The sequence below is a fragment of the Cricetulus griseus genome, chromosome 3, assembly GCF_003668045.3.
Source record: "Cricetulus griseus strain 17A/GY chromosome 3, alternate assembly CriGri-PICRH-1.0, whole genome shotgun sequence".
NCBI lineage: Eukaryota > Metazoa > Chordata > Mammalia > Rodentia > Cricetidae > Cricetulus > Cricetulus griseus.
The window spans coordinates 169,305,527-169,322,159 of NC_048596.1; the positions used below are offsets into that span (position 1 = coordinate 169,305,527).

General features: G+C 39.8%; 1 protein-coding gene across 1 annotated transcript; it reads right to left on the reverse strand.

The window, feature by feature from the left end:
* Positions 1–15,107: 15,107 nt before the first annotated feature.
* On the reverse strand, positions 15,108–16,077 carry LOC100770575 (sentrin-specific protease 2-like). The gene is given in 2 exon segments (XM_035441682.1): positions 15,108–15,263; positions 15,265–16,077. Coding segments are annotated over 2 exon segments (969 nt in total).
* Between the last annotated feature and the right edge of the window lie 556 nt (positions 16,078–16,633).

Sequence of the window (16,633 nt, forward strand, 5' to 3'; positions counted from 1 at the left end):
GCTGGTGTGGTCGCCACATGCTCCCTGTGGCACTGGAGGAAGCAGCTAGGAGATGTTCCCTCCACTTCCTTGCCTATGCTTGCTGTTAGCCTCTCAATGGCAATGAATAAAGCCACAAGTGTGAAATATAGTAGCTAAGAAAGTTTTATGGATGACTATGAATCATTTCCATTATAGGTGGGGTTTTTTTCACCCTCAAACTATGATCCCAACATTCTAGGGGCATTTTTCCTTATTCCTATATCACATATCCCTGATAACAATGGCAGTTACCTCAGAATTCCTGAGATAGTATTTTGATCTGACAAAATACCTCAAAATCATAGATTTTATCTCTTTGGCTGCCTGGAAAGGTTTTGAGAACAAGACTACCTGGACTGTCCTCTCCTCTGGTATAAAATGTAATTTCATGTGTGAGGCCATAACTCCATTTAGTTTCATGATTCCAGTTGGATAGGTCTTTTGTTTGTCTCTTGGAATTGGTTTTACTCACCTTTAAAGAATAGATTTTTCAGTTCTCAAGGATCTTTGACTCTCCTTGAAGATGACATGCACATTCATACTGTTTCTATTTTTAGAAACATTTTTGTTCAAGATTTTCAGTTTCTTCTTGGCTGTCCTAATGGGGATGAAATCACCTTGATTTTAGTTTTTCTGTAATAATTGATATCTTGGGAAATAAAATATAATTCAATAAAGAGTGTGGAAAAATCAAACCATCATCATATCAATATAGAAGAAATACATAAGATGAAGTGTTAGTTATTCAAAGAGATAAAAAAAACAGTTTAGTCAGACACAGAAACACACTAAGCCACCATTGAAAGCCATGTGTTAACTTAGAGTAGAGTCTGGCCATCTCACACGTACAAGTTAGCATCTCAAACACAGAATCAAGAGAGCACTTGGTGAGGAGGAAGCAGGAGAATGGAAAGTTGAAAGTCGGGCTTACAACATATGAGATCTTGGGTTTTTGTTTGTTTGTTTTTTTTTAATAAATCCTTTAAGAAGGGCCAGGGAAGGAAGGAGGAAAAGAAGGAAGGAATAAAGGAAGCAAGGAATAAATGAAGTGAAAAAAAAGAAATTTGAATTTGAAAGAAGAAATGCATGAACTTTCTGGGCCATTAGAAAGTAAACCTTTTGGATAAGCATATGAAATTCCAATAATTAATATCCACTTGTTATCATCACTATTGAATGAGCAGTGAAAAGATTGAGTTGGCTAACAGGAAATTTGGGGATTACCTAAGGATCCCACTGAGGCTTATAATTAATTCTGTGAAAATGGATCTGTTAGTCACCTAAGTGAAAACCTGGTGCAAAAAGGTGTGTTTTATGTGGTGACATTAGTGAGACATGTTGATTTACATAACACACATTAGCTGTTCAGAATGGACAGCTGTTCTCTGCAGCATCTCCTAGGAAGGGAACCCCAGCCTAAGCCCCACTTTTCTCTCCATGGAACATGTACAGGAATGACCAGGAAAATCTGTTTTTCTTTGGGCAATCTGCTACCTAAAATATACAAATTACATTACAGTACCATTGGAATGTAAGGGAACACCAATTTAAATTGATATGTCTCCATGTCATGTGATGAGATTTAAGCTGGTAGTTAAAGATTGCTTTCATTCCTAGCATCAACTGCCTTATTCTTCCCATATAACCATGAAAGGAAAAGGATAACTGCTTCAATTAGGAGGTAAAATTTACAGTTGTAGGGACTTTTTCTCCTCTTTTTGTGGTACTGTGGATTGAACCCAGGGCCTTATGCATGCTAAACAAACACTCTACCACTGAGCTACATCCCCAGACTGGTAGGGACTATTTTTTAACTTCCCAGTTCATTACATGGTGTAGGTATGCCTCATGACAGATATATGATTCCATAATTAACTATATCATGCTCAAGAATAGAATTAGGGTTCATTTCATGTGATGGGTGATGGTGTTTTCAGGTTACTAACACAGTAGATGGAAGCAGAATACTCACTGAAAATTTATTCAGTAAACAATTCACAGTTGATCCAAAAAAAGAATAAAAATCTCAAGTTATTAAATCATCTGTAACTGGGTTTCCCCCCACCATTCCAAGATCATTTCAGATGACTGCAGTGTGCAGAGAACAATTTCACAATGAGGGCCTTAATATTAAGAGAAACAGCATTGTGAATGTGCACACATGTTATGCTTTCCGTTTTGCTGAAAATAATTGCAGTCAACACAATGAAGCCATTTAGCAGACTAACTTTCCTCACTAAAGTATATTTAGGAAGAGGTTGGGAGATGGTTTTGAGCAAAGTATTTCTTCTGAAAGACAGTGACATTAGGGGAAAGTAGAGACTGGGAATTCAATTCCCTAACCATATTTGTTGGTTTTCTCCCTCCTGAGTTGATTCAGAAGGAGCCAAACTGTTTCAAACTCTTGCTTGTTTCAGAGCTGGGTTTATCAGACACTGGTATTTCTCTTTTCATTTTCCTGTGGATCTCCTTTTCCTCCTCCTTGATTGTTCCCCCTGTTCTTCTTGTAGACAGACTGGCTTGGAATTTCCTGTTCTCACATTCACTTTCAACTCCTGATCCAGTTACCTTCACCTTCCAAATACTGAGATTCCAGCTGTGCAGCATCATGTGCGACTTTATACCTACCTCGTCTTATGTTTGTTCATGCTACTACTTGTTAAATTAGAAGATAAATTGTGTTTCTTGTCTGTTGATTTTGACAGATGATTATGTGAATATATTGTTATTTTTGGATCAAGAGATACTTTCTAATGTATTGAACCTACACATGCTACCTAGTTGACATCCCATGGGAAGGTATGGGGTACAGGTTTTAAAATCATGTATTAGTGTTAGGTCTCTGGCCTTGCTACTAATGACACTAGTGACACTGAAGATTCAATTTCCTAATCTGTAAGAAATACTTATTAATAGTACTACCTGGCCTTGGTGGGTGATTTGTGAACATTACCACAAGCATGGAACAGAGTAAATGCTCTATAAATCATAAGTCATTTTCTTTTATTATGTTTTTTTATTTAAATTCTTTAATTACTACTCATATTTACATATTCACCCCATATTCCCTCACCCTCCCATGTTCCCTACCAACACCCCCCAACCCATCCCCCAACTCTCCGCCAGGGATAGTGAGGCCCTCCACCAGGGACCTTCAAAGTCTGTCATATCACTTGGGGGAGGGCCTAGGCCCTCCTTGCTGTATCTGGGCTGCAATAGTATCCCTCCATAGGGAATGGGCTCCCAAAGTCCATTTGTGCTCTAGGGATAAAGACTGGCTCCACTGTTAGAGGTCCCATAGACTGTCTTGGCCACCTTGCTGGAACCCACATTCAGTGGGCTTGGTTCAGTCCATGCTGTTTCCCCAGATTTACAACTAGGGTCTCCATGCTCTCACTAGGTCAGGTCAACTGTTTGTGAGGGTTTCTGCAGCACTGTCGTGGCACCTTTTCTCCTTCCTCCTCCCTCTCCACAACTGGATTCCAGGAGTATGGTTCAGCGCTTAGCTGTGGGTACCTGTTTCTCTTTGGAACAGCTACTGGATGAAGGCTCTAGGAATGGTAACAAAGTTAGACATCAATCTCAATATAGGGGAAGAGCATCAATAGCATCTTCTCAACCACTGCTTGGATTCTTAGTTGGGGTCATCCCTGTGGATCCCCTAATATTTTCCCTGTGCCATACAACATACCTGTAGTGTCTCCCTCTATCAAGACATCTCCTTTCTTTCCCTCCTGTATTCCTCCCCTGTCACAGTCCTCTTGTTCTACTCCCCCCTTCTTCCCTTCAGCTCCTTCCTCTCCAACCCTCTGCTCCCACTTTGTTCAGCGATTCCTGGCCCCCTCCCCTTCTTCAAGGGACTATGCAATCTTCTCTTGGGGCCCTCCTTGTTTCCTAGCTCCTCTGGCAGTGTGGATTATAGACTGGTAATCCTTTTCTCTATGTCTAAAATCCATATATGAGTAAGTCCATACCACATTTATCTTTGTGTGATGGTTTACCTCACTCAGAATGGTTTCTTCTAGTTTCATCCATTTTCCTGAGAATTTCAAGATTCCATTGTTTTTTTTTTTCTACTGAGTAGTACTCCATTGTGTAAATGTACCACGTTTTCTCTATCCATTCTTCAGTTGAGGGGCATCTAGGTTGATTCCAGGTTCTGGCTATTACAAATAATGCTGCTATAAACATAGTTGAACATATGCCCTTATTGTATGAATGTTCATACTTTGGGTATATGTCCAAGAGAGGAATCGCTGGATCTTGAGGCAGACTGATTCCCATTTTCCTAAGAAACCACCATACTGATTTCCAAAGTGGTTGTACAAGTTTGCACTCCCACCAGCAATGGAGGAGTGTTCCTCTTTCTCCACATCCATTCCAGCATAGACTGTCATTGATGTTATTGATTTTAGCCATTCTGACAGGAGTAAGATGGTATCTCAGGGTGGTTTTGAGCTGCATTTCCCTGATGGCTAAGAATGTTGTTTTTCAAGTGTCTTTCAGCCATTTTAGATTCCACTGTTGAGAATTCTCTAGTTAGTCCTGCACTCCACATTTTAATTGCATTCTTTGGTATTTTGGTGGCTAGCTTCTTGAGTTCATTGTATATTTTGGTAATCAGGGCTCTGTCAGATGTGGGGTTAGTGAATATCTTTTTCCATTCTGTGGGCTGCCGTTTTGCCTTGCTGGCTGTGTCCTTTGCCTTACAGAAGCTTCTCAGTTTCAGGAGGTCCCATTTATTAATTGTCGATCTCAATGTTTGTGCTACTGGTGTTATGTCCAGAAAGCAGTCTCCTGTACCAATTTGTTAGAGGATACCACCTACTTTCTCTTCTAGGAGGTTCAATGTGGCTGAATTTATGTTGACATCTTTGATACATTTGGACTTAATCTTTGTGCATGGTGATAGATATGGATCTCTCTGTAATCTTCTACATGTCCAAATCCAGTTATGCCAACACCATTTGTTGAAGATGCTTTCTTTTTTCCAATGTATAAATTTAGCTTCTTTATCAAAAATCAGGTGTTCATAGGTATGTGGGTTAATATCAGTGTTTTCAATTTGATTCCATTGGTCAACCTGTTTATATTTGTGCCAATACCAAGCTGTTTTCAGGACCATGGCTCTATAATAGAGCTTGAAGTCAGGGATGGTGATGCCTTCTGAAGTTCCTTTATTGTACAGTGTTGTTTTGGTTATCCTGGGGTTTTTTTTTGTTGTTTTTGTTTTTCCAAATGAAGTTGAGTACTGTTCTGTCAAGGTCTGTGAAGAATTGTGTTGGGATTTTGGTGGGAATTGCATTGAATCTGTAGATTGCTTTCTGGCAAGATTGCCATTTAATTATGTTGATCCTACCTATCCAAGACCATGGGAGATCTTTCTGTTTTCTTGTATCTTCTTTAATTTCTTCGTTTAATGACTCAAAGTTCTTACTATACAGGTCTATCACATTTTTGGTTAGTGTTACTCCAAGATATTTTATGTTGTTAGTTGCTATTGTAAAGGGTAATGTTTCTCTGACTTCTTTCTCTGTGTATTTATCATTTGTATATAGTAAGGCTACTGATTTTTTTGAGGTAATCTTGTATCCTGCCACTTTGCTAAAGGTGTTTATCAGCTGGAGGAGTTCCCTGGTAGAGTTTTTTGGGGTCACTTATGTAAACTATCATATCATCTGCAAATAGTGAAAATTTGACTTCTTTCTTTTCAATTTGTTTCCCCTTAATCTCCTTTTGTTGTCTTATTGCTGTAGCTAGAACTTAAGTACAATATTGAATATATATGAAGAGAGTGGACAGCCTTGTCTTGTTCCTTATTTTAGAGGAACTGCTTTACGTTTCTCTCCATTTAGTTTGATGTTGGCTGTTGGTTTGCTGTATATTTCTTTTATCATGTTTAGGTATGTTCCTATTATTCCTGATCTATCCTAGACCTTTATCATGAAGGGATGTTGGACTGTTTCTTCAAAGGCCTTTTCAGCATCCAGCAAGATGATCATGTGGTTTCTCCTTTTCAGTTTGTTTATATGGTGGATTTCATTGATGGATTTTCATAGGTTGAACCATCCCTGCATTCCTGGGATGAAGCCAACTTGATAATGGTGGATGATTTCTCCGATGTGTTTTAGGATTCAATTTCCCAGTATTTTGTTGAATATTTTTTACATCTATGTTCATTAAGGATATTGGTCTGTAATTCTATTTTTTAGTTGTGTTTTTGTGTGGCTTGGGGACCAAGGTGATTGTAGCCTCATAAAAAGAACTTGGCAATGTCCCTTCTGCTGCTGTTGTGTGGAACAATTTGAGGAGTACTGACTGGTCCTCTTTGAATTTCTGGTATAATTCTGCAGTGAAACCATCTGGACCTGGGCTTTTTCTGGTTGGTGGGCTTTTGGTGACTGCTTCTATTTCATTCGGGGTTATAGATCTGTTTAAATTGTTTATCTGTTCTTGATTTAAGTTTTGTAAGTGATATTTTCCAGAAAATTGTCCATTTCCTTTAGATCTTTGAATTTTATGGAGTACAGGTTTTCAAAGTATGACCTGATGATTCTCTGGATTTCCTCATTGTCGGTTGTTATGTCTCCCTTTACATTTCTGATTTTGTTAATTAGCATGCCCTCTCTCTGGCTTTTGGTTAGTTTGGATAAAGGTTTGTCTATCTTGTTGACTTTCTCGAAGAACCAACTCTTTGTTTCATGAGTCTTTGTAGTATTTTACTAGTTTCTACTTCATTGATTTCTCCCCTCAGTTAGATTATTTCCTGGCATTTGCTTCCTTTTGTTCTAGAGCTTTCCGTTGTGCTGTTAATTCTCTAGTGTGACTATTCTCCAGTTTCTGCATATGGGCATTTAGTGCTATGTACTTTACTCTTAGCATTCTATTAAATTGTCCCAACTGTTTGGGTATGTTTTGTCTTTATTCTCATTAAATTCTAGGAAGTCTTTAATTTCTTTTTTATTTCTTCCTTGACCCAGGAATGGTACAATCGTGCATTATTCAATTTCCATGAGTTTGTAGGTTTTCTGCAATTTTTGTTGTTGTTGAATTCTAACTTTAAAGCATGGTGGTCTGATATAATACAGGGGGTTATTCCAATTTTTTTTGTATCTGTGGAGGTTTGCTACATTGACAAGTATGGGGTCAATTTTAGAGAAGGTTCCATGTGGTGCTGAGAAGAAGGTATATTCTTTTGTGTTTGGATGGAATGTTCTATAGATATCTGTCAATCCCAATTGGGTCATAACTTCTGTTAGATACTTTGTTTCTTTGTAAAGTTTCTGTCTGGTGGTCCTGTCTAGTAGTGAGATCAGGGTGTTGAAGTCTCCTACTAGAAGTGTGTGTGGTTTCATGTGTGGTTTGAGCTTTAGTAATGTTTCTTTTACAAATGTGGGTGCCTTCATATTTGCAGCATATATGCTCAGGATTGAGGCTTCATCTTGATGGACTTTTCCTGTGATGAGTATGAAATGCCTTTCTTCATCTCTTTTGATTGATTTTAGTTTGAAGCCTAATTTGTTAGATATTAGGATTGCTACACCAGCTTGTTTCTTGGATCCATTTGATTGGGAAACCTTTTCCCAACCCTTTACTCTGAGGGAGTGTCTGTCTTTGACATTGAGATGTGTTTCTTGTATGCAGAAGAAGGATGGATTCTGTCTTCATATCCACTGTGTTAGCCTGTATCTTTTTATAGCCCAGTTAAGATCATTGACATTGAGGGATATTAATGGCCACTGATGGTTGATTTTTGTTTGTTTTGGATTGTTGGTGGTGGTGTTATTATGTGTGGATTTCCCCTTTTTCTTTTGGTGTTTGATAAAGTGGGATTATCTATTGCCTATGGTTTTTTGAGTTTAGTTATCTTCGTTGCGTTGGAGTTTTCCTTCCAGTAATTTCTGTAGGGCTGGATTTGTGGATATGTATTGCTTAAATCTGGTTTTGTTCTGGAATATCTTGTTTTCTCCATCTATAGTGATTGAAAGCTTTGCTGGATACAGGAGTCTGGGCTGGCATCCATGTTCCCTTAGCATTTGTAGGACATCTATCCAGGATCTTCTGGCTTTCAAAGTTTCCATTGAGAAGTTGTGTGTAATTCGGATAGGTATGCCTTTATATGTTACTTGGCCTTTTTCTTTTGCTGCTCTTAATATTTTTTCTTTGTTCTGTAAGTTTGGTGTTTTGATTATAGTGTGGTAAGAAAACTTCTTTTTGTGGTCCAACTTTTTTGGTGTTCTGTAGGCTTCTTGTACTTTCATAGGCATGTCCTTCTTTAGGTTGGGGAAGTTTTCTTCTATGATTTTGTTGAATATCTTTTCTGTATCTTTGAGCTGAATTTCTTCACATTCTTCTATACCTATTATTCTTAGGTTTGGTCTTTTCACGGTGTCACATATTTCCTGGATATTTTGTGTTAGGGATTTGTTGGATTGAGATTTTCTTTGGTAGATGAATGTATATACTCTAGTGAATCTCCATCACCTGAGATTCTCTCTTCCATCTCTTGTATTCTATTGGTTATGCTTACATCAGTGGTTCCTGATCGTTTACCCAGCCTTTCTATTTCCAGCATCCCCTCATTCTGTGTTTCCCCTATTGTTTCTAATTCTGCTTTCAAAATGTGACCTGTTTGAATTGTTTCCTTTACTTGTTTGGTTGTTTTTTTTTCTTGGCTTTCTTTAGATTATTTAAAAGATTTGTTTATTTCTTGAATTTTTTGTTTTGTCTTTTTCTCCATTTCATGTAATTTTTTGCTTGTTTTTTCTTCAATTTCCTTAAAGGATTTTCTTGTTTCCTCTTTACTGGTCTCTATCATCTTCATAAGATAATTTTTAAGGACCATCTCTTCTTCATCCTCTGCTTTGGGCTTTTCAGTTCTTGTCGGTGTGGAGTTCCTAGATTCTGGTGGTATCATATTGGTCTTTTTGTTGTTTAGTGTGTTCTTATTCTGTCCTCTTCCCATCCCTTCTTCAAGTGGGTGCAAGTGGGGTCTCTTCCCTTCCTCTAGTCTCCTCAAGCAAAGGGCAAAGGGCAGAGGGGGAACTGAGAGTGAGGTGTGTCCAGACTCAGGATCTGGGTGTGTCCTGTCTGGGTGTGTCCACTCTACTTGAGGGGCAGGCTCAAGAAGAAGCTAGGAGGGTGTAATGGGAGAAGTTGGTGGCAGAGCAGTGCCCAAACTTACTTCACTTTGCAGGCTGAGGGCAGACAGCAGAGGGGAGTCAAGGATGAGGTGTGGACAAACTCAGGGTGGGCCTTCCTGTCTGGGCAGGTCCACTCTTGGCAAGGGTCAGGCTCAGGAGGAAGTGAGAAGGGGGTGATTGGGGAAGTTGGGGGCAGAGCAGTGCCCCTACTCACCTCAGGTGCCAGACAGAGGGCAGAGGACAGAGAGGGAGCAAGGATGAGGTGTGGCCAGACTCAGGGTGGTCCTTCCTGTCTGGGCAGGTCTACCCTTGGTGAGGGCGAGAATAAGGAGGAAGGGAGAAGGGGGTTATGGGGGAAGTTGGGGACAGAGCAGTGCCCAGACTCACCTCAGGCGGCAGGCAAGGAGCCATTAAGTCATTTTCATTGTATGATTATTTCATTTTTGTCACCAACTTCTTATGTTCAGATTTAGATGTGTGTGTGTGTGTGTGTGTGTGTGTGTGTGTGTGTGTGTGTGTGTATGTGTATGTGTTAACAATTTTGCAGACACTAACAAATTTCTACTGCAGAAAATAGAGCATATATTAAAATTAATTCCTTGCTCTAGAAACCATAAGTGATGGGGGTAGAAGGCATCTTTCTCATAAGTATTATGTGATCTAGAAAATTGACTGAAAATGACAGTCATGCATTCAACAATACCTATATATACTAGATATACTTTGTATATTACATATGCCACACCTAGTATAGGTTAATATACCTTTAATCATATCTGAGCCCTCTATTAACATGGGATAATTATTTAGTTTCAGAAGAGAATTAGTTTTACATACATCAACTTTCAGTTAGGCATTGTATTTATTTCCTTTAAAATGAATAAAAATATTTAGAATGCTATAGTTTCTTTTAGTCATTATGCCAACAATACAAACATGGAGCTATACCAGTTATACTGGGTCAATTTCTGCAGGACATATATGGATAAATTGTAACCAATCTTAAGGGAACTCCTTCCTTGGTGACTGGAAGCCTCTGTGGAGTCACCACAACAGATAGAAAATGGTTTTAGATGTAAAAGGATCAAAACCTTAGTTCTGTTTCTATTCAGATTTTTTATTTGAATTAAAAACTGGATTGTTTTACATGACAATCCCAGTTCCCTTCTCCCTCCCATCCTCCCCTACCACCCCCCCCCAACAAAAACCCTACCTGTCACATATCCTTTCTGCTCCCCCTGGTTGGTGAGGCCTTCCATAGGGTGTCATCAGAGTCTATCGTATCCTTTGGGATAGGGCCTAGGCCCACCCCCCTGTATCTTGGATCAGGGAGTATTCCTCTGTATGGGATGGGCTCCCAAAGTCCACACCTATGCTTGGGATAAGTCTTGAACTACTACAGCAGGTCCTGTAGATTTTTCGGAGGTTTCCTCACTGAAACCCATGTTCCTGGGGGCTGGATCAGGAACCAGGATTGATGCTGGTATTCCAGCTATCAATCTGGGGACCAAGAGCTCCCCGATGTTCAGGTCAGCTGTTTCTGTGGGTTTCACCAGCTTGGTCTGGACCCCTTTGCCCATCACTCATTCTTCTCTGCAACTGGATTCCAGTTCAGTTCAGTGATTAGCTGTGGGTGTCGGCTTCTACTTCCACCAGCTGCTGGATGAGGGCTATTGGGTGGCATATAAGTCAGTCATCAATCTCATTATCAGGGGAGGACATTTAATGTAGCCTCTCCTCTGTTGCTTAGATTGTTAGCTGGTGTCATATTTGTAGATCTCCAGACATTTCCCTAGTGCCTGATTACTCTGTAAACCTAAAATGTCTCCCTCTATTATGGTATCTCCATTCTTGTTATCATCTATTCTTCCCCTGACTCAACCTTTCTGCTCCCTCAAGTCCTCCACATCCCTCTTCTTCTCCCCTTCTCATTCTCCTAGTTCCTTCCCCCCTCTTCCCATGCTCCCAATTTGCTCAGGGGAGCTTGACCCTTTCCCCTTCTCCACGGGACCATATATGTCTCTCTTAGGGTCCTCCTTGTTTACTAGCTTTTCTAGCAGTGTAGATTGTAGGCTGGTAATCTTTTAATCTATGTCTAAAATCCTCATATGAGTGAATTCATATCATGTTTGTCTTTTTGTGATTGGGCTACCTCGCTCAGAATGGTGTCTTCTAGTTCTATCCATTTTCCTGCAAATTTCAAGATTCCATTGTTTTTTTTCTCCTGAGTAGTACTCCATTGTGTAAATGTACCACATTTTCTCTATCCATTGTTCATATGCATCTCAGACTGGCCCCATAGTAGACCCTCTTACCTCAACCCCAGAGAGCTGGGATTATATGCCTGCACCACTACATGTAAGCCACAGGTGTAGTTTTTTTATGACTCAATTGCAATTGTTCATATTGCCATAGTGTTCAGAGGTACAGGACAGAGGAAACAGCTATCTAAGCAACACTTGTCCCAAAGGAAACATGACTTAGCATTCATCTTAATGGTTTTGATATTCTATGTACATCCATAGGGATGGAAAAAGGGCCTGTTTCCTGTGCCTTCTGCCTTCCCTTAATGTTGGAAAGACTGAAGTTTTGCATGTGGTGTAGTGCTTACTTTTGCATGTCTGTTACAGGATTTATACAAAATAAAGTTGTATTTCTTTGTCTCTCTTGCTCACTAACCAAAGGCAACTGGGGAAGGAGACCTTTTATTTGAGTTACCAGTGGCAGTCCATCAGCCAGGGAAACCAAGGCAGTGTCCTAGAGGCAGGAGCTGAAGCAAAGAGTGTGAAGGTGTGCTTCATGGTCTCTTGCTCCGTGGCTTGCTCATTGAGCATGCTTTCTGTATTGTAACAGTAATTTTATTTTCAATTAAAATATACTCACATCCTTGATCCCCTCTTCTCTTCAACCCTTCCAATCCATCCAAAATTTCATGCCCTCTTTTTTATCATTGCTGCCTTTATATGTATATGTGTATATATGTATATGAAACAATAAGTAAATGAAGCCAGCTGTGTCCATTTAATCTTGCTTGTATGTATATGGTTTTAGAGCTAACACTATGCATTGGATATTGGACATTCGTTTAAGAAGTTCATTTCTAGAGAAAACTAATTACTCCTCTTTCAGTAGTCCTTAATGCCCAGAGTTTACATCTATCCCTATTATACACCAAGTATCAAACTGCCATGGGTTAGTCTTGCACAGTGGGTTGTGATTTCTCACATCAATGAAGGAAATGACCCACAGACTTGACCACCGGCTAATCTGGATTGAGGAAATTCTTCAATGGAGGAGGTTCCCTTTCACAGATATCTCTATCTTGTGTTATATTGGAAAGAAGAGCAAACACAGAATGAACAGTGACCAAGACAGAAAATCTCATTGGCTTACAAGTAAAGACAAGAAAGATTTGTTTGGCCTAATAAGTATCCAAGGTCTCAGGCCACTCTGGCATGTAAGTGTAATTCCTGCCTCTTGACCTTAGAGTGACCCAGGAGGAAGGGATTCATAGAAGCAAGAGGTATGGATAATGTCCTCCAAAGAAACATCCTCAGGGTCATGCTTTTCCAATCTATCCCCTATATAGAAATGTCTTAGAAACTCTTAAAATAGCTTAAGAGATTTTTGTGGACTAAGATTTAGTATCCAGAGAGAACCTACAGGAATTATTACCTATTCAAATGATAGGAGTCTAAAGAATAAAAAGTCATCTATGGCATCCCCTTATACTTTCTATGAAAAATCAATGACTTCCAAAAGCAGTGCATTTGAATACAACACCCAGGATTAAATGTATGAGACCAAATATTTTTTACAAAAGAAAAAGTTGTACCTGTAAATTGTCAGACAAGAAATGAATGACTCTGAGTATAAAGCTGAGTAGGGACCATCCCTCACCCCACATTCATTAAAAGATCCCTTCAAAAAGTGTGGCTTGTCACATCAAGTTCATCATAGTTGCTTCAAGTTTGTCCTTGCATAAATTGTCATGTCCGCATTCAGCCTCATAGTTTTCAGTGGAATCTTCAGCCTCTTTCTCTGTTCTGATTTTCTACTGGAAGGAACTCATCCAAGTTACAGAAAGATTTATGGAACATTCATGCAACTGTGAAAGTCAACAAAGATACTCATCAACATGTTTGGCTTTGCACAAGTAGGACATGCATAGCAGGTTTTATATTTTATCATAGTAATGTTTCAGGCCCATTACAGGCAGCTGGCTACAGATTCTTGAATTTGTAATACTTAGAAGTTTACTGCATTAGTAATGATTCTTAAAAATGACTACGTGTAGCACTTGGAAATACTCAGACAATAATAGTATTGCATATCAAGGTACAGAGAATTCTCTATAGGTGTTGCAGTTTCTCCTGCCCAAAAGCTGGAATTAACTGGGGACAGATTGCATTAGAAACAGGAAAACCGATGCAAGTCAAAGAAGGGAGAGAGCAACAAGGTAGGCTTCAGCAATTCTAAAGATCCTGTTGTGCAAAGGATGTAGTGTTTTCTGTCATCCCTTAAGCTGTTGGGTTCATTGCCATTTGTGAGCATTTTCTCTATGAGTGGGGGTGGGGATGGGGAAGCATCTGCATGACTTGCTTCCCCATGCTTGTGGAGTGCAGAGACCTGTGTTCTTACTCACATTACATTGGGCTATTCATTGGTGCAACTTTACTAAAGGGTGCTGACATGTTCTGCATATGGAGTTTCCCCATGGTACAGGATAAAGGAAGGTTCCTCACTAAAGTATTCAATCTTCATATCAGAGGCTCAAAACAAAAGAAACAATCACTGACATGCAGATGTTGAACAGTTTCCAACAACAATGACAAAATGTGCTCTAGGGTATCTGCTTCCCAGTTCTGTCAGAAAAACTTATGACTCCATGTGAGTAACATTAGTGACAAGACCTTGTAAAGTATGTTCAAACAACACTAAAATTTATTAAGTAAAACTTCATAAACATAGATGCACAATGTACAATTAACAGAAAAATTAAATTCAAATTTGTTATGTAAAATAAAGCATGGTTTTATTTGCATCATAAATAATAGGTACCATTAAATCAATAGTAATAGTGGACATTGGGTTGGAGAATTATATATGTATATATATGATGAAAACATTTAATTTTAGCTTAGTATATACAGAGAAAATATATTAAAAGAAATATAACTTTAAATTGAATATCTCTTGGAAGAAACACTTCATTACTGCACTCTCAAGGCTGAAGCGGATATTAAAGGAGACCTTAGATATAAATATATATTTAGCATTGTAAGAACTTCCTTAGAATGCAAAGAGTAAACAGATCTTCTTATTTGGGACCAGGAAGTGATTTGCAATATCTGTGTCATGTTTAGAAATATTCCTAGCTGGGTTGAAATGTTTCTAACTGGGCAGAGTCCAGCATCACCTGGACAGTGTCCAAGAATAATGGGAAAGACCTGTAGTGCCCCACATTAGGACAACTAGCCTGATTGGCAGTAGAGACTGGCACTTAGATTGGGCATTCCTTACAGAAATAAACAGTTTAAACAAAAAGTTGATATTCAAACATTAAATATCAAGGAAATTAACAAAAACCAATTAACAAAAAATTATGAACAAAACCATGAAAATTGAAAAAAATTAAATAATTGAAAACAGAATTCAACATTAACGGAAGACACAAAATCTTGAAAGTAGCATGCTTATCCGCATGTTATAATGTGTGGGTTTTGTGTTGCTAGCATGTAGTAAGCACATACATATTATAGATTTCCCCAGATGCAGCTCTTCTTTGCTGCAAGTTAGCAGTACATGGAAGAGTGTTGGGGAATCACCCACTTTTTACAGCCCAGAATATGTTTCAAGGCTCTTCAAGCCAAGTTGCCTGAAGTCCCTGGCAGCATCTATAAAAGACTGCAGAGCAGCCTCAGCAGCCAGCGGGTGCTGCTGTTACAGTAAGCGCTTATGCAGGATTTCCCACACCATCTTCTTCCTAAACAGAGGCACATGCTGCTGAGAGAAGGTTATGGGTTGGCCTCTAGAAATATAGTCTGCATATTTACAGGTAAACACTCCACAATCGTTCCTATTCAGCTGCAAGGAATCTCCTCTGCCGACATGCTTTTCGGCATTGCTTCCAATCCAAGGGGTCCAGATCTATACTCCTCTTCACTTTGGTCTCTTGCAGGTACTGGAAAATCAATCCCAGGACACCAGGTCTTTTGAGTCCCATGGAATCCCAGTAGACAATGGTCTTCTTTCGTAGGTCTATGACCACAAGACTCCAGTGGACATGTAGGTGTACCGGCACGAGGACAATGTCCTTTTCAAAGATATTCACAGCCCGGGTCCACCTTTTCACAGACCTGTATCCCCCACACTTGAGTTTCGTATAGAAGAATGTATTAAAGGTGTGAAGTGAGGCATAACCTGGTGATTTGCTCCTGTGTGTGAGTAGGTTCATGTAAAAATTTATGATGTCATCATTAAGCCACTGGCTTTCCCATAGAGTCTGCATGTCTCCTCTGGTGATGTTCAGTTTAAATGCACTGCTTAAGATGTCCTCTTGTGGCCCTGGACCGAGTGCATTCATGATTTCCTGCTCCATGTCAGGTGTTATTTCAGGGCCATGGTCTTGGCTGCTGCTCTTCTCTTGCTCCTCAAAAAGCTCCTCCTCGGCCTCAGGCGTTAAAGTGTTCTTGTGGAAGATGCCACTGGTGTCACTATTTTTGGAGTTTGGGCCCTGAGCTCCTCCCAGAATGTCAGGCTGGGGGTGATGTCTTGTTCTCTGGTTTTCATTTCTTTTTTGTTTCAAAATGAGTCTGTGGTGAATAGCTCTTTTCAGTTGTGACTGGTGAATGGTTTCTTCTGACAGGATGTCTGGATTGATTTGGCTGGAACTGAGTTGTTTCACAGCCATGAATATGCTCTTCCATGCAGCCTTTGATGTTCTTCAGGTTGTCAGCAGGTCTTGTGTGAGTGCTGGGCGGGCCAGATTGGACAGGATCGCAGGGTTGAAGATGGTCAGACAACCTTCTGCACTTTTCATTGTGCTGTTTCTCAACTCTGTCCTGTATGTTGGAATAAGTGCGCTTGCGACTCTTGTCAGCACCCACGTATTTCACCTCAATGACATCCTCTTCTTCAGGGTCTCTGACCCTGTCTTGGTTTTTTGGATGCAATGGACCCTTGTCCATGGGGTTCATTCCCTGACGATTTTCAGTCTTTTTGGAAAATTCTGTGGCTCTTCAGATTTCTCATCAGTTCCTCCTTCCTCCTGGCTCTTTCTTTTTTGAAGTTTCACTCCATGTTTTGGACACATGGTACCAAGCTGCTGCTTAGGTTGCCAATTCGAGGAAGGGCTTGGCTTTCTGTTGGTCAGGCACAGGCTGTCTGCTTGGTAAGAGCCTTTAAATTTCCACATTGACGTGCAGGTTAGCCTGGCTCTTGTTGAATCCTGTTGGGATATTGTTGTA